This window comes from Cyrtonyx montezumae, unplaced genomic scaffold (assembly GCF_038088225.1).
Source record: "Cyrtonyx montezumae isolate F1298 unplaced genomic scaffold, pur_monq_1.0 scaffold_10, whole genome shotgun sequence".
Taxonomy (NCBI): Eukaryota; Metazoa; Chordata; class Aves; order Galliformes; family Odontophoridae; genus Cyrtonyx; species Cyrtonyx montezumae.
The window spans coordinates 52,839,283-52,866,576 of record NW_027071826.1 but is presented as its reverse complement, the minus strand read 5'-3'; the positions used below and the strand labels follow the sequence as shown (position 1 = coordinate 52,866,576).

At 39.0% G+C, this 27,294-nt stretch overlaps 1 protein-coding gene across 1 annotated transcript in view; it reads right to left on the bottom strand.

Moving 5' to 3' along the window:
• NELL1 (neural EGFL like 1) overlaps positions 1 to 27,294 on the bottom strand; it is a 249,335-nt gene that overhangs the window by 162,694 nt on the left and 59,347 nt on the right. Inside the window, exons 10-13 of the mRNA XM_065755619.1 lie at positions 26,505 to 26,607; positions 23,120 to 23,193; positions 14,502 to 14,601; positions 7,224 to 7,352 (exon numbers count right to left, since the gene is read on the bottom strand). Of these exons, the coding sequence (XP_065611691.1) occupies positions 7,224 to 7,352; positions 14,502 to 14,601; positions 23,120 to 23,193; positions 26,505 to 26,607 (406 nt within the window). The remainder of the gene's footprint in view (positions 1 to 7,223; positions 7,353 to 14,501; positions 14,602 to 23,119; positions 23,194 to 26,504; positions 26,608 to 27,294) is intronic.

The window sequence follows — 27,294 nt, the reverse complement described above, 5'->3', positions numbered from 1 at the left end:
TCCAGGTAATTACTTCCAGGAAGGAGGTCTGTTTTATTTTTAATTCTATCTCCTCCACTAACAAGTCATAGTACAAGGAAAGAGCAGTCTCATTCAATAAAGCCCAGAAACAACGTACAAATGCATTATTTGGGTTAAATTAACAAGAGAAAGGACTTTCACTGATAAACGTACTTGAGTGGAAGTTGGAAGCTGCCACTGCCAAGTAACTCAAGTCACGAACAGTAAGTCAATAGGCACCTTTCAAAAAAATTGTGAAAAAAATATTTCAAAAAATGGTAGAGTCATGTGTTTATGAAATGAGGATAGGTTTTTTCACTGTTATATTTTATTCATTTTTATCTTTAAGTTGCCATGAGAGGACTAGATTCTGGTTGAAAAACTGCCACTGAGTGAGACTTTGAAACAGATATAGTGTACTTGCCTAGAACAGTTCTATCTTCTTCCCCCACTTCTCTCTTTGTTAAGTTTTCAACAGAGAATTTCAGTGCATCTGCAATGAGCCCAATTCTTTCCTACCAACAGCTGTCCACCTTCTTAACAGTCACTGATTTTGCTGAAGTATCCAGCGCATACAGTTAAGCATATAAGCACACCAATGAGGTACAGAATGTAAGTTTATTATGACATGCAGTGGTTAATGACTGCAGGAAAAAGTGACCTCTTGTGAGGAAGGTCTTGGTTTTCTGTTTTGTTTTTTTTTTTTTGTTTGGGTTTTTTTTTTTTTTTTTTTTTTGGTTGGTTGGTTTGTTTGGTTTTTTTGAGTAGACAACAAACAAAAGGGTAATCATCACAGGTTGATCCAGAAGTCAAGCCAACGGGGACTATCCAAAACCACAGTCATATCACCACCACACAGAAGCTCTGTTCTTTACTACATAATGACTCTCCCCAAACAACAATGCAGTGAAATTAAGACGCATGCAACTAAAATTCTGAAAGTGGTATCAAAGGAGGAGAATTTCACTATCCATGAATTTACTTCACACAGCAAGAAGCACATCAGCTAAGGATTGCTGGTTGATTTGCTCTTTAAAGACCATGTACAGGACTGGTTTTGCTTCTAACTCGGTTTAAACTGCTTGTGAGAAGTTCTGTACACCAAATAGTCACCTACAGATAAGATATAAATGATCACAAGTTTAGTAAGAGGTAACCTTATTGTACTTAGGATGAGAGAGTTCAATTAACAGAAGTCACACTCTAAGGTAAATATTTTCTCCTTTCTGGCTGTATAGCAACAGAATTCTTTTTGTTTTGCATACGAAGCGTGCTGATCATTTGGTCTTTACCTCTGGAACTAAACCAGGAATTTATACGGCTACTTACTCCTGACTTCTGTGAGGATAGGTGGGAAAAAAAAATAAAGCTAGCATTTGCCTTCTACATTTTGCTTTTCTTTCTACATAGCTTTCAGAAAGCAGGCGTTTTCCGGCCAAACCTACACAAATATAAGTATCTTGGAATTGAATTTTTCAACATATTTACCCTTCTGGAAAGGATTTCATGATTGGTTCCAAAGCTTTCATATTTCTCTTATATTTACTTCAATCTTCATAAAATTGTACTCAGATATGAGTTTAAACACAACACTGACAAGAATAATGGGATTACAGCAATGTGTTCTTATTGCAGGACAAATTAAAACTGCAATATATAGCACTCTCATTTTGATGAGACTGCAGTATAAAATAAGAAAGGTCTTCAGCAATTTAGGTTGTTAGAAACTCCAGGAACAGCCATACTTCATTAGTCACTTCCAGTCATTTTTTAAGACTTGAACTGTCATAAAAACAATCATATTCCCTTGAAAAATGTTATTTGCAAGTTAGCACAACTAAGAGTAGACTGATCTAGTCTTTACTGGATATATTTTGTCAGTGGGATTGTCTTGCTTTACGTGATAAGTTCTGAAAGATTTAGAAGCCCCAGAAGCGCTTCCTGTTCTCATTCACAGATGTAAATCCAGAATAGCAAATTAAATTCAGACATTCACTCATGTTTTTGAGGGTCTACTGACTCCAAAACTTTTGCTTAGCCATAAAATTGAAATACAGCCTTTCTCAATACAATGGTAGACATTGGACACAGACTTAACTATTGTGCCTGTGCTGGGCAAGAACCCCTGCCTGTTAATACACTGGAGCAGCTTTTGTTCTGGCTGTGCTATAAGACCCCAAACACCTGACCTCTATCAACCACTCTGTCTGAAGAGAGCTTTATACCATCCAGTTTTGGGTTTCACAAGTAGGACTCAAGATCACTGTCAGTTTCCATCTTTTTCATTTACCACAAACCTGGATAGACTTAAATTATTTAATAAGGTAAATAATATTATTAAATAGTAATTTATTTCAACTGTTTTCATTTCAAGCTGAATGAACTTCAAACGAGACTGGGAGTTCTGTTACTCTGATGTCAAATGGGAAAAGAAGAACGAGGAGTTGATGACCTCAGTTCATCCTCCTCTGTCAACCTCTCAGACCCAGCAATACATAATGGGCACTGCTACTAATGTTGCAGTCGGTGAAGTTGAAACAGATAAAAACAAACAAAGAATTGCTATATCTGATCATAGAAAGTACAGCCAAATCAGTAATATTTTGCTAAAATGATCATACATGGAAATGCTAACAAACTAACCTCGGGACATTTAGACTGTTTCATGACATTATCTTATTAACTACACAACTGTGGTTTCTAGGCCAATAATTCTAAGTAAATTTTTCAAATTTTGACCAAGTTAAGTGGGTAGGATTCATTCCTCTTGTACAATAAGCACTGCTGAAAATCAAAAGTTAACAAGTTACTGTGAAACTGAGTTGAGCCAACAAGAATGAAGGAGGACAGAAGTTTCTCACTCATCCTCTAATTCTGGTCTGCCTGCTCACAAAAAGGGAGAAAGACAGGAGTGAAAGGATTAGCACTTTGGAAATGCTACTGTATGCAGTGAGTCACAATGGACTAATCAACCTAACAATAACAATGATTCATTACACATTAAGAGTAGGGTAAATTTTTTATTTACACCTAACCTTATGAACTCACATATAGAAGAACACACTAATCACAAAAGACGTGATGTGCAGTCAGAACACAACGTATACTTAAGTACAGACAATCCTCAATTTTCAAAATTAAATATTTAATGATTCACTGCACAGGTAGATAAGTGATCTTAATGTACTAAACGCTTATAAATTAAAAATGAAACATACTGTATATACATATTTTTTTCCTATTTCCCAATTTGCATCATTCTCCTAGGATTCTGCCAGTTACTGTTAGAACGTACCAGCCAGACTGGATTGGTGGAGAAGCTGATAAGAACATAGTTTTTACCTTCTGTTGTATAATACATATCAGTCAAGTAATACTCTGGGTTGCCACTCCTTTAATAGAGTAAGATTTCTTTGATGAAGACTATCAAAGCTATTTTATTCACCTTCATATCATCTCATCAAAACCTGTTGGCCCAATGACATCCCTGTGGCTACAAAATGAATGCGTTTTCAGTGACGTACTTAGTCTGCAGATAAGATTTCAAAGCTTACAAGAGATTGTTGAAAAGAGCAATAACGTTCAATCTTTTTGCAATGACAAATTAAGACAAAAATGTTTGAGACAGAGGAAGGGAATGAATAACTAAGTCTTAAGTTCCTTCCAAATAAAGGTCAAGAGAGATCCTAGAGCATATTATCAGGACAAAAAACAAGAACAGTTCTCACAAACACCGAGGCATTTACCTTGCTAACTCTTTACACTAAAGTACAGTATATCTGGCCTCAGAATTTTCGGCCTCTTTAAGGGACCAAGCAGCCTTACCCAAGATTTTTTTGTCCTAAGCACCACCTACAAGGCTGCTTCTGACATGTAAGTTGTCCTTACTTTCTTGTAAAACAGATTTATTTTGTCAGCTGCTCCTAAAAGATCAACTCAGATTGACACAGCCTGTTTATACTCATCACACCAACAACTGGAAAATATCCTAGAGAGCACGTGTAATCCTACTACAGCATACAGGGAGATAAAGCACTACAATATCACACTGAGAATATTAATCTTATAGGCTCACTTCAGTCAATAGATCCCTCTCTATATTGTATCCATTACAACAAGAATGTTATGGGGTGACACTGGTGAGCTAGAAAGGGGAAAAATACTTCTTCATATCATGAGGAGACATCTTGTGGTTACTGTATCACTCTGGTCAGCAAGAATAGACACGCCCTTATCCTAACTAGGAGATTCAACCCACTTAAGATTTAAGCAGCTCTCACAATGAATCAGAGCTCAACCACAATTAGGTAATAGTCACTCCTGTACCAGCCTAACTTTGCAGGCAGAAAAGGGTTGTCAGCATTTCAAGCTAGAAGATAGTAAAGAACACAAAACTGAAACACTGAGGGAGTAAAAAGCAATCCTTGCTTTTGCTCTTCACTGGGAAACATGTAACAGAATCTCAGCAAATTCTTTTCAGAAGACATGACTCTTGGTTTCTCAGCATCTAGAAGGTAAGGACAGCCATGCTAGTTACAAACAAGAACTTCAACTGACGTGGCTTGATCTTCCCTGTTTTTTCCCTGAGCTTCCAGACTCCTCATTTACCAACACTTTCCCATCTCTTACTTCACACTTCCAGGACAGTCCTGCAGGTATGTGTGAAGCAGTCCCAGGCTATGAAGAAGTTTATTTGCTCATCTCCTTTACACGTCGCATATGATGTCTAAAAGAACCAAAGTGACACAGACCCACATGGTGCACTGAGAATTCAGAGCAGTCACCAGGGGCTCTGCTCACCTGCACAGTTACCAGAATTTATTCATGTAGCTGAAGTAAAAGAACACTGGTTTAACAAGTGTGCTTAAGTATCTCATCTGCAGTTAAATCTCAGCCAAAAGAGTTAATAAAAATACCTCTATACATCTTTCTACAAAAGGCAAATGCTCTAATTACATCTCAGGTATACAACACACGCAAGCAGATCAAGAAAAACAAATTTCCTGTTTTTAAATGCACTGCTTATATAGAGTACAGTCTCCACCCTGCACCTTTGTTCTCTACAAGCTTCCTGCATTCATTTTCAGAAACTACCTTCCTTAAAAATACTTTTATTATTTCTAACAGTGAATAACCATTCACCTGCATGCTTTGACATGAAGAGCTGATAACTGCTTGAAGAGCAGTTACTAGGAATGGACAGTAAGAGTGTCTCAGGATTACTTTTATAATTTATTTTCCAAATAAATAAATAAAAGCAAAGCTAACTCAAATGCAAGTCGACAGAGTTCATGCAAGATCAAAATAGTGCCATAAGATTCAACAGTACACCAGGATGAAACTTAGTAACAGCAAGCAGGAATAACTATACAATAACACCAGACATTAGAATTCACAGGAACGAGTGCTCCAAGTACAAAAGAAAATACAAGAAACTTGGAACATTTTAAGACCCAGAGCATTCTGAGATACACTGAAAGCACAAACTAGTTAACTCTCATCATCTCAAAGGAAACGGACATCTCATGCCCTTAAAATTAAAAGGGGCATAAGAATGACAAAAACAAAACCAGAATTATGGAAGAGCATTATCTTCCTTCCACAGATGGTTTCTACATGTTTTACTTCTTGTTCAGGTGATCTGTGCATTCAGTTCTTACACAGTACACACACAAATCCACTGCTCCACAAGCAAACCTGTGCTGCACCAACACTCTGACAGAAGTAACAGCTTCACTGTGTCTAGGAGAATATTATACAGCCAACTATGAAATATTCTGTTTAGCAGATTAAACACAGATAAGTGAAATTAGAGGGGCATATAAAGCAGTTTTACTGAGAACCATGCTAAGGAGTGAAAGGCACAGCTGGAAGAAGTTAGCTCTCGGCTAACCAGCTTGTCACTCTGTAGCTGCCCTCGTTGAAGACCCTTCTCTTCCAGATATTGTCTTCTAAGAACTGCTCTTCATCTAGCAAATTTACCATTTTGCAACACCCAGAAATCCTCTCTTTCCTCTATCACTGTCTCAGACGGCAAAGAAAGCTGGATTTCTTTGGTTTCATTGCACTTCACTCATACATACACAAGTCAGGGATTTCATTTGCCCCTCCAAAATTCAATGCAGCACAGACCACACACAAACTCAAGCTAAGTTCCACAGAAAGCTCATTTCTTACTCCACCAACAACACTACTAATGTACTGTCAGCAACCCCAAAGTTAGTTGGCTCAACCTTTTTAAACTTCTACTATAGAGGAAAAGGGAAAATGGACAATATGCTACTAGGTTAATTTTCAACAACATAAGATTATTTGAACCTAGTCCATGCATGCCTCTTTAATCCTTTCATCCTGTCTCTCAGTCCTTCACTTATTTTAATAGCTTGATTTTAATAGCTTGTCAAAAGTGTCCAGCCCAAAACTTGCACCTCTAAAGGAAAAACCCAGGAGAGTATTGTTTTTAACTAAGTAGCTCTAAAACTTCCTATGGTGACCGAAACATTAAATATCACAGTCTAATATACAAGAGCATCACAAAGAAGCCTTCTAGGCAAAGGCAGTTAGAAATGTGGTATAGATTCATCAATTTATCTTTTATGTACATCATAGCTAAAAATAACAGAAAGCTACAGAAAACTCAACAAAACAAAAAGGAGAATAAAGCCCCATTGCATCCTGTCATGCGATGTAATAATATGCCAACAGTATCTCATCTGCAGTCCTCTCAGAAACAGCAACCTCCTGTATCACAGGAAGACAAGTATCTGGCCCACAGAAGTACGACAGGAGGTACTGCAGATCACTATTTCTGTACTCAAGTCTCAACATCCCTTCACACTTACCTTTCTCACGATTGCCAGCAGAGTACATACTTCTCAAGTTTAATACCTCTTACACAGATGTCACTCTCTCAAGAACATTTTACAGAGTAGGTGATAGCATTTGAAAAATGGTGCATTGGAAGTTGTAATGACAGCGTAACCATAGCACGCCAGAACAAGAATGCACCAGCGAAGAACCATGGGTGGGTAATCTGAACAGCCCAGCATCAGTACCACCTTTTTTTGGTTACCTCACATTCATACACTCAGAAAAAGTCCCATCTGAAAAGTGATATTCATTATCGCGAAATTAAACCTTGCAATGGAATTCATTCTTCTATCACCCATTAATATTATTCTTTTTCTGAGTACATTGTTAAAGGGGTAGATCATTTGGTTTACCTTCACAGTATGTGGAGTCCCCTTGCACAGACAGGTAGCCATTCTTGCACTCACAGGTAGCTTTTGTGTTCCAGTTTTTGCACTCTGAATTTTCACCGCATCTGTGTCCTTCTGCACAAAAGTTATGGCCTGAAATACAAGGAACACACAAACAGGTATTGAAACATGCTTATGTCAGCTATTAGGTTTTAATAATTGCATCAACCATATCAATCTCTCAAAAGCTTTGGCATGCTGTATGTTAGAAACCCCCTCAATAATACAATTTGGTACACTCAGGCTTCTTGGATTCCTCCATCAATTTGTACTCAAAGATGATCTTCTTTCCAAGCAGGCAGTTGCCTGGCTGGCTTCAGTAAGAAAAGAAGACAACTATGAACGAGGTAGCCATGGCAATACTGTACTCAGTTACAGAATCTATGCACTTTTTACCTCAATCTAACATGTATGAAAATATTACATGAAATTAATTTAAAAATTAAGATGCAGTTACACCCTTCTTTGGCCATTTATGCTAACACAGTATCCAACTTCTCCTTTTGCCTTCATAATCAAAATGGACAACTGGAACCCATCTTCCCAAACTTCTCTATTCAGCATCCAGTTTATCCTCTCTAAGCAAGATTTCCATTCTGTTCACATACTGGATATTACCAAAGAAACAAGTTGGCTTTTTTTTTTTTTAATATATGCTTACTTTGTCACCACTTCCACTGACACCATGACACCACACTTCCCAGTCTATTTTCCACTCTGTTTGAATAATAATCATCCTTTGAACTCACATACAGTATGAACACGTTTAATTATTAGTAGTACATACTTCAACTAAGAGCCTATATAACACATCATTGAGTCAGACTAGTCACTATAACATACCACATTTCAATTTAGCCTGGATTATTACTACTGTGGCTGGGATTTGAGATGTAGCTAATCAACTTCAGACAATGCTAAACCATGATAAAAATACACACAGCTACCTCCTTCCTTCTCATCCAAACCTCTAAAAAGGATTTAGTTTTTCTCAGTGTGTTTTCATTAAAATTGTCCTTTTGTCATTTCCTGCACCGAAAAAAAAAAAAAGAAGATTCTGGGCTCTCTTTATCCCTATCTTTAATCATGTGACAATTTCTTGTCAACTTCAACATTTGAACATTTGTAAGTAGCCAACGGGATGATCTCCTGTTAAGTTTTCATCACAAGTTCCAAGTCCCAGATCAACCACTCATTCCTGACGGGACATTCTCTCAGGTACAGTTTCCTGTTTAGTTTACAATACCACATCGTACTCCTGAGAATTCCTCATTGCTCATCTACCACCTTTGAAATTCAGCAGAACATGGCATTACTTTAACTACCCATCCAGTTTCCATAGATCTACCACCTTTTTTTTTTTTTCCTTAAAAACAAAGATACCAACTCTCTAGAGAATCTGGTTCTGCTTTGAGATTAACTGTCTCAGTCTGGAGTCTGATTCTCCACTCAGAGTGAGACGACTCCTTTTGTTTTCAAGATACAAGATTTATGTTTAAAGAACACACAAGGAAAAAAAAAAAACTAATACTCCAGAGTTCTACACATAAGTTGTGTGACTAGAGGCTCTAAGAAACTTTTCACTCCGTGAAAAAGAAAGCAGCAAACCTTTTCTTCTACAAGCACGCACGGTGCTTCGATGCTACATGCTCTCAAGCTTTTACAAAACAAATGTCATTTAAGGTTAACCAGCAGAAAAATGTACACGATGGTATAGAATTGTAAAGTTCCACCTTGCCTCCAACATAACACACATACCCTTGAATCAGAGGCTCTTGCAGTGCTTTTTCCCCACAGTGAAGACACATTTTGCACTTCAAAAGATCTGAGAGGCACACACCCAGGAAGCGTTGTCCTATTTCTTAGACCCTGCTCTGCATTCTCCCCAACTCGAGTTTCAAAGGCAATGAAGGAATAAAATGATCTCTATTCCTGGCAGCTTATATTGGGTCTGAGTGTCTGTCCTGCTTTTCTAGTAAATAAAGACCACATTGTACTTGGACTCTAATGTGAAAATATATAAGCCATTCATCTCATTCACACCTTTAGCAATCCCAGTTCAATGTCTAATTCAGGTAAACTCATTCATATCCAGCAAAACTGTCTGGAACGTGTCTAGGGCTGCTGACTGGCTAACACCGTGCTTATACTCCTGACTAAGCACTGACTGAAATGTTAATCTATTGATGGGAGCAACGACTCACCCTCAAGCAAGCAGAATGCAAAAGAATGCCAACATCTGATATTTATTAGTTCTCAGCCAGGACATGAACTATACAGTTCCTTTGTAACACCTACATCAACAGTAAAAGCACCCAACAGTACTGCAGTAGGATGTCTGAATGCCAACCGGTAGTGGATGGCAGCTAGCAGAGGGCACACGTTGCTATAGCCCAGGTGAAAACAACTGAACTACTGAGACTGCAGAATACTCAGCCAACTCTTATCTGAGACAGTCAGCCCCTCTCTAAATACAAGAAAAGCCTTACAGTACAACTATCACATGTGAGCAAGCAGGCAATTAGAGAGGATTTGACAGAAGCACAGAAAATCTAAAATAGTTCTGATAATCTAAATTAATTTCAGCCCAACACAGTTGACAAGACAAACAAGCACCAATTAAAATTACAGATCAACGCATCCAGAGCAGATGCCAGAAACCATTCCCACCCCCTACACAGTCATAAATGTTCACAACAGCCCTTCAAAAACATTCAAAAACTACCAACAAGGGAATTAAACATTGAAGAGCACATTGAGATTTTTTTTTATGGGCACTATGACCTGTTCCCTTCCCAAACATTTCTAATAACATCACTCTCCTCCTTATCAAGGCTGCAGAAATGTTTGCACTCATTTTTCTTAAGAACATCATTTACAGCTTTTCACTTGCAATATTTGACTGCAGAAATGTACTAAAAACAAGTGTGAAAGAGGTGAGTTTTCACAATGCCTGACAAATTTATCACTCGTGCACCACCAGAAATTGCACAATTTACTGCTCCCAAGTCAGATTATCTACAATGGGACATTAATTCCATTCCGGGGCCACCAAACATTGCTCTGATTTTTCCAGGCATATCAACATCTTCACATCCCAATTCCCAAAACCTGCTTTTCCAAAGCAGTATGCTAAACTGCTCCGTGTCGACATCAAGGTTTGCTTGTCTTCCTACGTACCAAACCTGTTTGGTGATTTGGTTTAATTGTTGACTGAAGAATATGAGAATTCATTCAGAAGCATTGCAAAAAAATAAACATACCCTATCCACATATCCTCCCATTGATGAGCATCTCAGATTTCTGAGGGATTCCCTGTAACATCTGTAACACTTTCCGCGCTCCTTCCAGTTCCCCTAGCTGTTCACTTGACAAACTGCAATCCTCTGCCCTCGTGCTGCTCTAAAAAGAACAGACTTGCCTCCATTAATAGCATTAGCTACATTTAAAAGATCCAAAGTCATTTTACCCTCAAAATCTTTTCAATTCTTATGATTTAGTCACAGAGTTGCTATGTAAATATGTAAAGTAAATCCGGGAGACACCTCATAGGAAGTGCCATAAAATATGCAGTAGCTATTACATCCCTTCCCACTCTGAAACGGTTTTCAAACAAGTCCTGAGCAAGGAAGCACTTTGAACAGCAGTTTCTATGCCTTCAGAGTCTGAGGTCCCAGAACTCAGTGGTCTGACATGAAAGAGCAACTTCATAAATTTTTTCAAGCTGCAGTATGACTGCAGATCTTATTGAGCACTGCTTATTTCTCTGCATTAGAATAATTGTACTGCATATCCTAGCAAGACTAAATCTTTTTCCTCTTTTGCAAACACAATGGTCTTTTAAATGCCAAATACTGTCATAATTATGTAAAGGAAGTAACTAATTCATATTTAACAACCTCCATTAAACCTTCCTAAAAATAAAACCTGGAAATAACACAGACCTCACAGCAGTGCAACAGAAACATTTGATTTCTGAAAAAGCAAAACCCAAGCTTGCAGCTAGACAGAGAGAAGTAAGGAATGTGTTCATTGAAGAGTCCTCTCATGCCTGAAATGAAAGAACTGAAATCCCCTTAAAACAAAGCGAGGATGGCAGAAGCCCCCAGTTTTAGAGCACAGTTCTGTTTCTGAAGTACAACACACACTTCAGCTCACCTGGAGGATTCTCCACCTCCTGCTCATCAGTGGCAGCAGTCAATCTAAATCTACCAGCCACAGCATATTACAGAACAGTAAAGAAGCATTCCTTCCTCCAGGAAACCAAACAGCTCTCGCTGCTTCATTATTTCCTCACACCCTCTCATTTAGGGAGTCTGACTGAAGGAGACAGGGCTATTACTGAGGCTGTTCTAACATATCAAAACCATGAGCACAAGAACAGAAAAAATATCATGAAATTTATTTGAATCATTCATTCAATGGAGAAAAAAACAAAACACTTTCAGAATTACACACTCTTTCACAAGGAAAAAAACAGCTGAAGGGAACAATAAAACATGTTTATGACACTATTTTTGGTATTACATTTGTCCCTGGGCCATAAAAAACACAGTTGGCATGCTATAAGGAAAAAAAAAAGTGATTCGCAAAAAAAAGTAGTAAAAAAAAAATCACATTTTAGCACACAAATACACTTTTTAAAGTGTTACAATTAACTAACCTGTTACCCTGAAACAGAGCTTCATAATGCCACACTGTCTTGCTAAGAAGTATGAAGCACCCACATATTTTAAGCATCTACTTACAGAACACCACTCAGTCCTTTGTTGATTTATGACTTCCACCACCATAACCATCACAGGCTTTTATACTGGGTTTGTTCACTTGTTTTTTTTCTTGTATACTCTATTTTAAGCACTCAGCCATTACTGTAGTTGATATTAGAGATCTCTGAAGACTGTAGTCTTACACCACAGCATTGTGAGGTCCCATATTTGTTTCTTGTTTTTTCCTTCTGTTGGTCCTCTATATTTTTTCTCCCATTAAATGGAAATGCCTCTGCTCCCTACTCTTGCCCAAATTCCATTCAGCAAAGGTACTTTGTAACAGAACACAATCTCAGAAGAAGCTTTCCACTTCTCAACAACTGAATGATTAGAGAGCAGAATCTGATACAAAGAAAGGATACAAAACAAAGCCTGCCAGAAAATAGTGTGAACTGATGAATTATCTACAGAATTATTAGTCGTGTAACTCACCATTACTAGTAAAGATTTGTTCATCACCTGCTGACTGTTATCACTAAATGCCAATACAAAGTATTACCTCTGTCATCACTCACACAAAGTGAAATCTGCACGTTAACTGCAAATGCTCCAAGCAGCACTCACTGCTCATTGCTATATTTACCACTGCAATTCTTCCTCGCTACTTTTCCTTGGGCAGTAAAAGACAAATATTATCTCTTAAGGAAGTCACTATTCCCAAACTAAGAAGCTTTCTACTCTTTCTCAACTCTGCCCTGTTTGCCATATCAGGGTACGTTTGTTTCTATGAAAATACACTCAGAAAAAAAGAAAAAAATTCCATATAGATCTCCATGCCCTACATATAATAAAATCATTTACTACCAATGTGGATCACATGGAACAGAGATAAAAATGTCAAGCACATATTCTAACACTATATATATATGTATATATTTATATCAAAAACCCACTTAGGAGTGCTAAGTTAGATTCATTGCTTTATAAAATTGGCAAAGTTAATCTGATCTTTAAGCATAATTTGGAAAAGAACTTCACAAAGCAAAGAGGAAATGAAAAGTAAGGATTTGCTTTAGTAGTCAGCTCAAGTAGAACCTGTGTGGAAGATGGATAAATCATTCTGAAAGCACTGTCTACCAGAATTCAGAAGAAACAAAAGTACGATTCCGTCCTCTGCTTCTGGAGACCATCCCACAAGAACAGACATTCATGTTATTTTATAAATAATAAAAAAAAAGTCTGGAGATGAATATCTAGAAGGAGTACCTATCATTAGCAGTAATATATATAGAATTGAATAACTCTAGAACTCATCTTTCATCAACTTTGAAGCTTACAGATTTGCAGCACTTCTAAAAGCACCAAAGCTAATTCTTTCAGTGCTACATTACATCAAGCTGGGCCATCTGTTAAGAAGCATCATTATGACACTGAGCCCTCTGAGGGGCGGAGAAGAAACATTCAGTGCTCAAGTAGTTACAGATGTGTCTAAAAAGTACTTTAAAAAGTTAAAGTGTATTTTCTTAGTCCATCATTCAGAGAGCTGTCTCCCACCAGCAGGCCCCTGCAAGCGCATGCATAAACTTGTAAGTTCAAAGCCATAGTAAATAATTAACTACAATTTTTTTATAATTACTTTTTAGTGACTAAGGGGCAGATTCCGAACTCCTCCATTGACATCTAGGATGGCACGCTGGAGGAATGTACACACAGGTGAGAAAGTAGCCCAGAAGGCCCTGATAATCATCCAAGCCTGGAAATATTTCATCTTCACTTGGCACACCTCTTGCTTCAGCACTTCAGATGCGCATCACTAAGTCCTGCCCTCAGAGACCAGATTCCCTTAAGCTGAGCTGAGTCTCAGTGCCAAAGATGAGGTGTGAAACAGAGGTAGCATACAGACACATCCAAGGAATTATTATTCTGACACCTTGCACCCAGCAGGTCGCTGCTTACAACACTCCTGAAGAAGAAGTTATTTGAGTTCTCTAGCCTCGTGCAACTTGTGTTTTGGGGCATTCTGCACTCTAGGGTTATTTTCACATTTTGAACTCATAACTGTTCAGCTCATCTCATAAATGAGTCCTCACGGAGTTCAGAACTACATCAGCCTCAAAGCACGCATCAAACTCAAATCCTACCATGACTGTCACTGGACACAGAAAGAGCTCAAAACATCACTCCCCAGAAGCTTATAGTCCTGTGCATTCAGTACAGGTCCAAGTTCACACAACATAAAGGCCTCCTTTTAAAACAGTTCCTTCCTAATGGGAATTCTTAAGAGATAAACTTTCCTCCCTCAACTCTTCCTTTCCTTCTTCTCCCTCTCTAATTCACAGCAACTACAGCCATGTATCCCATAAGTCTTCTACCCAAAGGAACATCACAATTTGCATTATACAAAGGCTAATTACAGACTCAGTTTATAGAGGTACCCAGTATGTCATTACAAAGGAATTGTTCCCACCCATGGATCCCCCTTACTGAATCAGGGACACACACTGCATCAAAGTACACGCAGTTGCTCACTTACCTCTGCAAACACTGCAACACTGGTTCTCTGGAAGAACGTGATCCTTCTCTGAGCAGTTCAGTGGTGGACAAGTCTCTGTTACTTTTACTAAAACTCCATTCTGAAAATAAATAATAGTTTTAAAAGAACGATTAAAGAAATGAAAATAGGAAAAAAAACCCACACAACTGGAAGGATCACAGTGTTCCATGTACAATTCTGGCAATCTCTAGTAACTACAGCAAACTAGCAGGGGGCAAACCATATAAGTATTTAAGTCTAACACAGAATCTAAAGCAATCCAGTTGATCATTTCTTTGCCCACAACTGAAATTAAAAAAAAAAAAAAAAAAAAACACAGACTCGACACTTAAGTACTCGAAGGAATTAAAGAGCTTCACTGTAGGTATTTGCTAAAGACAATCTTCCAGCTTCACAACAGTCCATGTTCTTGTTGTGGTGTTGATGCCGGTATTCCACATCAGAGCATCACGCAGCAGTGAAGGAGTTAATGGTGTGGGAGCAGCAGAGGGGCGGAGCTCCGCACCGGATGCAGGCGGCGCTCGGTCTGGGCGCGTTGCTCTGGGCTGCCGTGGAGGTGCAGCACGTGTGCTTCCCCTGCAGGTCCTCCTTAACGTAAGCTCATACCTTTTGGTTTGGAAATTTTCTCTCTCTCTCAATTGTTCAATTTTAATAGATTTAGTAAAGTTCCCGTTCCTTCTCAGATCGTGCCGCTGTTTTTTGTAGACCCATCTCTTCCCGCTGCTTCCCCTCCCCCCGGAGCGCGGCTCTGCTCCGGCGGCCGCATGGCCACTGACGCAGTTTTTTTCTTTCTTTCTTTTTCTCTCCTCTCTCCCTTCTCGGTTTCCCTTGGGTCACTGTCACGGATAACACCGTGACAGTTTTACTCCTCCTCATCCATATATCCACATGCTCACTGCTAAGTTACTCAACTTGAGTGCTCACAGACTACAGAGGATCAACACTTTCAGGTGCCAAGCAGTGCTCTGCTGCGTCCAACTAAAAGGGCTTGTTCTGTAGAAATACCGACCACACAATTTCCAAAACTTCCTTCAAAGGTGTGACAAAGCAGTAATCTCATCTTGAGGGACCATACAGAAATACCCATATAAAATGTTAATCGAGGTTAAGATAGTCCCGCGGTTGTGATTTCTACTAGATTTGGAGTATTTGGAGTAAGACTACACAAGGGATGCGGTTGCTGGTAGGAACATTCTGAAATACTTGACATTAAATAGATGTGGGAAGATTTTGCAGCATAATTTTACTCCATCTTCTTTCCATTCAAAATCATCAGCCTGATCATTTCCACAGACCCAACTCTATAGTCCTGTCCCAAAGCAGCCTTTTCTTCTTCCACTCCATCCTTCTCTGTGTCTTCATTTACTTCACAGCATGCCTTCTACAGCCACACTACCAGGTGTACTGGCAAGCACACTTAGCCTTGCTTGGTAGTATGAACACCAGCGATCCCACAAAACTGTTTACTCTCAAGAAATCTCATTCTCCAAACGACTCAAGTCTCCACTAACAAAGCAGATGGCCTACTATATTGCCAACACCTTTTTAACATGAACCTAGCCCCACTCCTCTCAAAACGTTTTCCACAGTGCTTTACATAATAGAACAAAAAGATGGTTTTAAAATCACAGTCACAGGGAATACATCAAATATTACCTACATGCATCTAGAGCTAGGAAAGCAAAGGAAAACCCTATAGAAAGAAAACATATTACTGAAACCAACAATACCATAATCCAAGGGACAACGTAGACCACAACATATTGGCAGTACCTATTTGCCCATTCAGTATGAAGCAAGACACTCTTGCTAGCCAAAGCTAGCATGCTGAAGGACCAGTTCAGGTGTCAGAAACAGTGCAGGTGGAACTTGTTGCTGTTAATTAACATCACCGAGGCCACACTGCTTCAGCTGCATCTCTTCAGACTCTAGAATTAGCTCTCACAGCATCAAGCTGTTCTGCAGTTATGCACATGGAAATGCCTACTGGTTCTGCAAGGTGCAAACCATGCACAAGGCACCCAGCAACTTCAGGAAACAAAGGGAGTGACTATTCTACACACACTGCTAGTGAAACTAGCAATCTTCCCTGTAAGCAAAGTCAAGCCACTTCTCTCGCTTCCCTGCTGTCCTTACCACAAGGTGCATCACTTGATGTCAAGAAAAATAAACCAAATGAAAACAGATATTCATTTTTCTTTGGTTTTGCATGTGTCATGGTTTTGATTAAAAAAAAAAAATCTCCCTACAGAATCATAGAGCACGCATCACCAAAGAAAGCACCCACAGGAGCAGAAACATTAATGGAAGTGGAAGTATGAGATTTCCTGCTCTGACTTCCGTAAGTGAAAGACAGGAATCCCTCACAATTGCCTGTGCAACTGCAGTAACAAAGGTGATAAAAGAACCAGACACAGTGAGCCATCAGTCACCATCATGTTATCAAATTACCAGCTGGAAAAGCTCTTGCTATTACCCATCACTAACTAAAGCTCAGACAAGACGATTGCAGAAGGGGTGCAGTGTCTCATCATATGAACAAAAAGTGCTGACAATCGATCCATTCAAGCAGTAAGAAATCATTAAGAACAACGTTAAAGTCAAATCAGATAATAGGATGAATCAAAAACAGAAAAAAATCCACTCCAAAAAACACACTGCCTTAATGAATCAGAAGGAGATAAAAAGCAAAAATAAATGAGATTTCTACTAACTTCATTGTCATTAAGACCCTATTTTCCCAAAGTTTCCAATTTGCTTCAAAATCTGCTTCTGGGAGAAACAAATGTCATTCAGAGGCTTTAAAAAGTAAAGATCTTTTTTCATTGAGTATTCTGGGATTACGATCAATTTGGTATGAGCTAGTACAGATCCCATTATAAGAATTATCATCATTAGATTTCAGATTTTATCGACTTGGATAAGTAAGAATAGTTCACCCTCCAGAATTACTGCTTCAGGCTGCCTTAGGCAAATAACTGACTTTTTATGCTCAATTCACATACAGTCACACAGTCTGGATGGACACAGATGTCAAAAAGCCCTCGTTTTTCTCTGGAATAAATAATATCCTTACAAGATAATGAAGTCTCTTTAATTACAAAGCTAAGTACATTAAAAAGAAAAAAAGAATCGGGTGTAACCCTGATCAGTGACACGCAATGGAAATGTGAACTACAGGCAGCTCCTGTCCAGTAACTAACTTCAGAAAACAACAGCAAGGTGTCTGGATTATTTGGGTTGTTTCTTGCTGTTTTTACTGAAAGAGAGCTATCCCTTTTCTTCCTGATAAGCCTTTCAGTTCCACATGGAGTCCTCAGTTAATACTACAGATAATACATTACTCCTCATTTTTACAAGGAACTTGTAGGTCAAGCTTTTGGAAAGTTAACAAAGCCTTACTGAGCTCCCTGGAACTACAATGGCACTCTGACTCCCCACTCCTACCAGGGATTAATGTCCTCTTGTACCTTGTGTTATTTAACTCAAGTCAATCACAAGCATTAACCCAGAACACAGCCGATCAGCAGTAAACTCCAACAAAAGCTACAGATCTCTTTCTATTGTCTTCAAATGAGCCCAGTTCTCACGACAAACACTGAACGCACACAGTAAAAGCTTCCAGAACCACAGCCGCATTTGCATTTTCTGAAGACAGGAACCTCAGGAACAGCTGCCAAGTCCTGCATCTGAGAAGGAACAACCCCAGCGTCCTGCTCACGAAGCAGTGACATTACTTGTGACAGGCTCCTGCGATACCAGGCACAGCACTCACGGGTAAGCCAACAGCCATACACAACAAGAAGAACACAACTCACCCAACTTCTGGAGGAAAGTTCCGGTTGTGCAGCACTTCTCTCTGAAAACAGCCCAGGTCCAAAAGATGCTTTACCCTTCGCTGGCCAGCCCTCCTATGAGCCCAGGTGGCTTCACCCTGGCTTCTACCCTTCTGATCACACGAGCAGCACAGCTGCAAACAATGTGCCCGTGCTCCCTGGGCCAACCACAGCCCTTCACCAGGTGCTCAATCAGCAGCTCGAGCTGTGACCCAACGGTTCCATCCCGGCACCAGTAACGTGCATACCCGGCTGCAAAGCAGCGAGGCAGAACAGGACCTGGGGATGCTGCTGGACACCAAGTCCAACACAAGCCGGGCACGCATCTACTCTGCACAGAAAGCTAACAGGAGGGAAAGTATTAATAACAGGTAGGAAGAGCTGACTCTCTGCTCAGCACTGATGACCATACCTGGAATTTCAGCTGGGGGCTCCCCAGTGCATAAGAGAAATAGAAGAACTAATGAGTGACCAGTAAAGGGTCACTAGGATAATTAAGGGACTGGAACATCTCTCATATGAGAAAAGTCTGAGATTTGGGACTACTTAGACTACAGAAAACAAGGTGGGGTGGGGGGCAGAAGAAGACAGAGCTAGGCTCTTTCCAGTGGTGCCTCATGACAGAACAAGTGACAACAGGCAACACAAAAAGGAAACACAGAAAGGAAACACAAAAGTATCTCTCTGAACATCAGGAAACTTTCCTTTTTTAAACTATTTTTATTGTTAGGGTAACAGAACACACTGGCTGCCCAGATGCTGCAAAGTTTTGGCCTTGGGCATTTTCAAAAGCCACTTTGATGTGGTCCTGGGCACCCCTGCTTCACCTGGGAGGCTGAACCAGGTGACCTCCCAAGGTCACCTGCAATCTCAACCAGCCTGTGCACTGACTTTGCCATTTTCTCTTTGTAGATTAATCTAGAGAGTGTTTGCAGGCAGGATTCCAGCTGGAGATGAGTGAATGGCTGTCTATCAGTAACATCTGTGCTTATGGTTAAGAGGATGTGCAACATAAATACTTTTTTTAGTCTGGATTAGTTTTCAGAAATAAAAACTGTTGGCAGACCAATCGAGAAAACCTTCGGTCCATATGGATCCATCAGTATTATAACTTTTGCAAGATTAAATAAATCTAAGGTAAAAGCCTCATAAGCTTAAAACAGTTCTTAGGCAAGAAATAAAGTAAAAATTGAAACATCAAATCTTAACTTCAACTTCTTGACATTAACACACCTACAAACACATTTCCTTTACAGACACAGGAGCTACTCCCCAAGACTTATTTCCCCTCAGTATTTTTAAATCATTCTACATTAACAAACTGGCAGCTGACCCATACCTCCTACTGCATGCCTTTCACGGATCAACAGCTCTTCAAACTCAAAATCTGTTTTTCAGTCTGGGAATCAAACCACACACAGTATTTTTTATTTTCCTATGGAGTCATTTCCCTAAACACAAAGTCCTTCCTGTTTTAGTCATATAACACAAGTGGCAAAAGCAGCAACTACCTCCTCACCTTGTCCACCAGCAGGCCTGCATGGAATAGAAAATGATCATTTATAGCAACAGTTCAACTTGTGACTCTTCCAACTTTATCTAGCAAGCGTTGCTAGTTGAGGCAGTCAGTAAGCTAGTGTTTCACTCAAGGTCATGCTTGAGACACAGTGAATGAAATCCCCATCAGCAGATACTTTCCCTTGTAGAAACAGAGGTAGGCACCCACTTAAATACTCTGCAGAGTCAGAATAACAAATTTTGCCAGCGAGGTTTGACATCTTGAAACACAGCTGTGGAAAGCCACCCTCCCCCCTATTTTTTAGGCTCATTTTTTCATGGTATCACATTAACAGATTCTGGGATTGTTTAGTCTGGAGAAGAGGAGGCTCAGAGGAGACCTTATTACACTCTACCACTTCCTGAAGGGAGGCTGTGGTGAGGAGGGGGTGGGCCTCTTCTCCCTGATAAATAATGACAGGATGAGAGGGAATGGCCACAAGTTGCGCCAGGGAAGATCTAGATTAGACCTGAGGAAACGTTTTTTCTCTGAAAGAGTGGTCAGGCACTGGAATGGCCTGCCTAGGGAGGTGGTTGAGGCACCATCCCTAGCACTGTTCAAGCGTTTAGATGAGGTGCTAAGGGATTTGATTGAGTAGCTTAGTGGGTAGGGATGGTGATAGGAGGATGGTTGGACTAGATGATCTTGTAGGTCCTTTCCAACCTAATGTACCTATGAACCTATGAACGTATTAATACTCTTCATTCAGGTGGAAGTAATACAAATTGCAACAAACACCGACTTACCCACTTCCTTTAACAGTAAATAAAAGGCAAAAGCTCTTTTCATTATTATTTCCATCCTTCTTAATATGAGAAATGTTTTACAGTCGGTATGTGCTTTTCAACTTTACAAACATATTATCATATTCGTAATAATGAATATACTTATTTAGAGCAAGAGGAGTTCCAGAGGTAGTTCAGATCACTTAGTGCTCACTTTAATGTGAAAATCCTCCCATTCTCCTCATCTTCATGCATACAGTCACTTTCCCTCCCAGATAAACATTCTAAATCTATTCTAATAAATATAGCAGGCACCTTCATCTTCAAGGCAAGGACCTTGCCCATGCATTTTAACATACAGTGTTGAGCACCCCCATGCAGCCAAACACTAACAACAGCAAAGTAATTTTGCACACCAAGCTGCTTTCACATCTACAACCAGTTATTGTCCATTTCCATTAGTGAACACAAAATTGCTGCTCCATACAGTCAGCCATAAGCACAAATTACCAGCTCACTGTCATTTTTTTCTAAATGTTTTTCATAACTGCTCCAACACACCGATCTATTAATAACACATATAATGTTTCCCTGTATCACCTTCCCTTCCATAAATTCAACAAAACATACAAATCAAAAATACTTGAAAATTACATGTGGGAGCAAATGTGTTTCAAATAGCCATGCCTTTCTGAAGTGATAACTTGTACTAAATGCATAAGCGTATTCTAGTTACAACAAATGCACTCCTCAGCAGAGAAATGGCCTTTTATAATCATCTACTGCTTCCTTCTCCTAAGGCAAGTCTTGACGAGGACTGGTTTCTGCTACACTTACACACAATGAGCAGCACTCACATATTCATTAACATTTCCTGTTATGAATGCTTTCATCTAACACAGCCTCCATTTACCTGTAGTTGGCCTTCTAGTCTGTAAGAGTTCACTGCAACTCACATTTAATCTTTCATCAGCTGATGCTGCCAAATCCTTCTCCTCAGGGCAGCTCTCAAGCCACTCTCCAACCAACCTGTATTGGTGCTTGGGATTGCCCTGACCTAGGTGCAGGACCATGCACTTGGCCTTGTTGAACTTCATGAGGTTGGCATGGGCCCACCTCTCAATCCTGTCCAGGTTCCTCTGGATAGCATTGCTTCCCCTCTAACACATCAACTACACCATTCAGCTTGGTATTGTCTGCAAAGCTGCTGAGGGTGCACTCGATCCCACTGTTCATGTCTTCTATGAAGATGTTATTTCTACAGTGGTGGAAATTCCCTGAGGAACGTCACTCTCACAGGTCTCTACTTGGACACTGAGCTGCTGACCACAACTCTCTGAGTGCAAGCATCCTACCAATTCCTTATCCAGTGAGTGATCCATCCATCCATCAGATTCATTTCTCTCCCATTTGGTGACCAGGATGTGGTGCGGGACAGTGTTGAACGCTTTGCTTAAGTACAGGTAGATGACATCAGTTGCTCTTCCTTTATCCACTGTTGCTGTAAGTCCATCTAAAAGGCCACCAAGATCATCAAGCATGACTTGCCCTTTGTGAAGCCAAGTTAGTTACCACCAATCACTTCATCTTTATTTTCCACATCCCTTAGTAGGATCTCCTCCATGATCTCACCAGGCACAGAGGTGAAACTGACTGGCTTGTAGTTCCCTGGGTCTTCAAGAACGGAAAAGTTCTTGAAAATGGGGTTATGTTTCCCCTTTTCCTATGAGTGGGAACGTCACCAGACTACCATGAACTTTCAAATGAGATGGATAACGTCTTGGCAACTTCATCTGCCACTTCCCTCAGAACCCACGGATGAATCTCATCAGGTCCCATGGACTTCTGCACCTTCAAGTTCTTTAGATGGTCTTAAACCTGATCTTCACTTACAACAGGCAGATCTCCTTCCTTCTCCAAGTCTTACCTTTGCTTTCAGCAGCTTGGGTGGTGTGGCTAGAGCTCTTGCCAGTGAAGACTGAGGCAAAGAAGTCACTTTGCACTTCAGCCTTCTCTGTATCCCTAGTTGCCTAAGAGTTATGAACTTGACAGAGAAAGACCTCGGCCCATTTCTTCAAAATTTACCTTAAACTATCTAGCCCCACTACTAATTAAGTAACACTAGGGCAAATTTAGAGTAGTTCAAACAATAAAAGCTAAGTTGCTACTAATTTTAGCACATGTGGCTTGAATTTGCAACTGGCTCAAGATGCTACTGCCTTTGTCAGCCTTATAAAATCAAGACATGAGAGAGGAAACATCCTTCCAAGTCACTTCACACATTTTTATTACACTGCAAAGATCATATTCCTGCTTTATTTACAAGTTTGTGGCTTTCATTAGCTTCAAGGTCAATTTTTCAAGACAACGGACACCACATTTGCATGAAGAGAGACTTGAAAAATACACCATATCATCACTGCATTTGAACACCATACATAGTTAAAATTGGGTAAAGTTTATACAACTTAAACTTACTTGACATTCCCTGCAGCTCTTAGCTAGTACTCGTTGACCTTCTGCTAGCACTTTGCCTCCGTAGATGCACCTTGCTGTAATTTGAGAGAAGGTGGTGAGGGAAAAAAACATATAAATAAAACCAGCATTTAAGTAATAAATAAAAGCAAAAGTATAACACTAAACTAAAACTAGTAATCACACTCAAATTACATTAAAAATACTACACATTTTTCTTTCATTAGAAGTCAGTTTGATACATAATATCAAATAGAGTAACTAACAGTAAACTCATTAAGAGCAAGTAGCACTTTTACCTCAACTGAAGAAGAATAAGAGCCTAAGAATAAATAATAGAGCCCAATTCATTAGTATTCATTAGAAAATATTTTCATTACTGACACATCGATTAGCTACTATATATGTTACTAGAAGTCTTCATTACTTGTTTCAAGAAGATGGACATGTTTATTAGTGGACATCAAAAGAATAATATAAGCACAGTATTCAATTAAATCTTCAAATTTTTTTCAGGCACAAAGGTGAACTCTTCAGCTTGCTGGAGTATCGGCAAATGAATCTGATGTAGCAAATGACTCTACTAAATCAGTGAACTGAAGAAATCCATTTCAGAAAAAATATTCTTAAAGTGCACATGAAAGAAACAGATTTCCCAGGAAACTGAAAGGTCCTACTAAAATAATGATTGCCTTAAGTTTTGACCCTTGTGCTAAAGACTACCATCTCCACAATCAAACCAAGAGATTATCTTACCTCAATCAATGAAAACTCAACTAGCTTGGCTTAGAATTACCACCACTACAAAGAAAACAAACTCAAGCAAAGCTATGGCAGTCAACAGCTTGGTCACATATTACCATAACTATTCACAGCAGTTTTGGAACTAAATATCTACATTCAAGTTCCATCAAAGGACAGCAAGTACACTAACTAAACAACTGGTCTATTATTACTTTCCATAAATCAAGTATCCATCATAAAGGTGCTCTATATTACTAACAATTCAATGCTGAACACTGATATCACAACTTTTTCTTGCAATTTTTCTGCTATCTCTGTGCTTGACCAGTAACAGATTGGCCAATTACACAGAAAGGAAAGCTATAAGATGTAAGTGAACAGGGCTTTAAACATTTCTTCAATTGCAGCAAGAGCACCATGAAAGTGGTAGCATTCAAAGCACTCATCTCAGAGAATAAATCAGAAGCCACCTAATAACTTGTTTTATCCCACTTTCTCTCCCAGGCACATACAGCTCTGAGTGCACAACTCTTAGGTTGATGCCAACAGGCAGTTTTCCACAACAGCAACTGTCATAGCCAATTTGATTACAAACAACTTAAAACTAAAGAAATACTAGATCAGTCATCATAATCTTTCTTGCATAAATGTGCTTCTAAGGATCCTTAGTTTAAACTTGTGTATAAATGCTCTTTTCAATAAAAGCAATAAAAAAAAATCTGTTTTCCCTTCCATTATGTATTTGGAAATCACATTTCTTTCTTTTGGTTTCTCAGTTTTCTTGTGTTTTTTTTTTTCTAAAATTGCCCCCATTTCTACAGCTAATTTGCAATCTCACGAGAAAAAACTTCAGGTCAGGAAGTTTGATTTACATGACTAATTCTAGTAAATATTTTTGTTCTTTTTTTCCTCCTGATGTAGTTGCTTTCAATAAAATAAATAAATAAATATACTCAAAAATAGACACACCTGACAGCAAGTCAAGTTAAACCACGACTGAGAAAAACGATGAGATTTTCAACACAATTATAGTCTTCTGTCAGATAGTAATCTAAAGCCAACACAAGATGGCAGGGATCAAAACAGAATCACCTCACTTTTAAAACCCTTAACATATCAGACACCAGAACTACTTTGTTAGTTAACCCACAGCTGAGACAGGAATCTTCAATAATCCAGCTACTCAATAATCCCTAGAAACAGTAAATTACAAGCGCTGATTCTATCAGAGCTAAATAAGAAAAGCACAAAGAAATTAACACCTGTGGTGCAGCCCCTTGGAATTCTCCTGCAATTACTACTATATACCCAAAAGTGACTGACTGTGGCCCTAGTATATCATTCTGTCAAGGAGCTGGCATTTGCAATCAATTTCAATCAACCTCCACACATCCCTTACCACTGACTGACAAGCTGAGTTCTTGTCAGAATAGCAAGTCAAGTTTGTGCCAATCACTGACAAAAGACAAGTTTGATTGTTCAGCTTCCCATTACAAATCTTAGGAGCAGTTTTTCATGGGGATATAAGCTGAATCTACAGTTTGGTGCCTTGCAATTACTTCATGTCCAATTTTAACTGCACATACATGTGTGTCAGCAAACACACGTCAAGAGAAGCATCCTGTACCACAGGCTCATGAAGGAACTTTCTAGACTCTCACTGTTGCAAATAAAAAAAATAATTCCGAGACACAAAAAACATAATTCAGGCAAGACCACCTTCTCACCTGAGTACCCTGTTCATAGGAGTCTTTTGGTAAGTAGAATGCTCAGGACAAAATATGACAGACAGAAACGAGACAGCATGAGTAAGCAAGTGAGTACAAGATAAAAGCAAGTGACCTCGGAGAGATTTTTGTATGGGACTAATAAATTCAGTGACTACAGCAAGCCAGAAGAATCTAGAAGAATGTTCATCTTCTAATAAATCTTATAATTTAACAGCTTTGTCTTATAACTTTTAGAAAAAAAATCATGCAATAAATTTGACGTTCTACAAGAAGAAAGAGGCCAAAACATTTTTTTTCTGCTTCCTAAGGAAAGACTGGCATCAGTACTCAGCGAAAATTCCCATATGTAATTTGTCTTTGTCCCTTGCAGTACCATTAAGGTACCAAATATTGACCATTTCTACCAAGAATGCTACTTACAGCTTTCATTTCCAGAAGACTAACCACTAAATTTACTCCTTTCTTTTCGTGAACTTATTTTGAAATGAGTGAAAACAAACACTTGTTTTACACAGCAATGTTCACTCAAGGTCTGAAATTGTTACGTTTAATGAAAATCTTCCAAACTGATATAAAAGATAGACAAAAAGATAACACCTGGGTTTATTACTTGTCATTATGAGAAGTTCAGACCAAAGGTTTCATCAGCAGGAGGTACAAGCTGAAGGATATTTTTAATTATTGTTTTTTTTCACAAAATTTTTATACTGACAATATGTAGCAAGAGAACCTTAAAAATTTGCCAGGCTTGTTCGTTTAGAAGAAGAAAATTATTGAGAAAATCAAATTAGCTGCTGTGACTCACCTTACCTGAATTATCAGGAGCTACTAAAGTTGTAAAATGCACCCGCATTTAGGACAAGTTTAACTGCTAAAGGAAGGGTGAAAGAAAAACATCTTTATGATCTACTTACCCTTGCATACTTTACAGCACTGGCTATCCACGTGCACTGGGAGAGCATCAGGAGGACAATCAAGAGGAGGACAGGACATCCTTCGGCATTCCACAACTCCACTCTTAAAGCGTTTTTAAGAACAAATTCAATCATTAATTAGTGAATGTTATACACAAAACAGATAACGCAGAATACTATTATGGTAAAAGAAGTCAGCACTGTGCATTATACACCCATCTTTCATTAACAGGTTTAATTCTGTCCAGCTACAATTCTGAATCCAAACACAACTGAAGGTGAACCATTCCCGTGTCAGTACTTAGTACTGGTTTTACTCCACTTTCCCTGAGTAAAACACATCAAGGAGAGAACACAAGCTCACCTTTACAACAACATAAGCACCACTTTCTGTAAGCCGTGCCAATCATTTCTGAGATTTTTAACAATCAGTTTTCTATTTTCTTGAGCAAACACAGATTCTCTTCAGATGTTTATCAAATAAATTCAAGACAAGATTTACATATTAATACTCTTCTGTTCCTTTGTTTTCCAAAGTGATAAATGCAGAAAACAAGATCTGCATGTTGTTACCATTCAAGATGCAACTATGAATACTATTAAGATAGCACCTCCATTAAAAAAAAAATAACCCACTGTGAAAACAATTCCAAATCAAATACCAACAAGATCTGTATTCACCCCAAAACCATAAAGTCCTTACAAATATAATGAATACAAATAAGATGTGATTGTCAAGGGAAGGCAGATTTTATTTTTAAAGCTTCTACATAAGATAGGTGGGATTTTC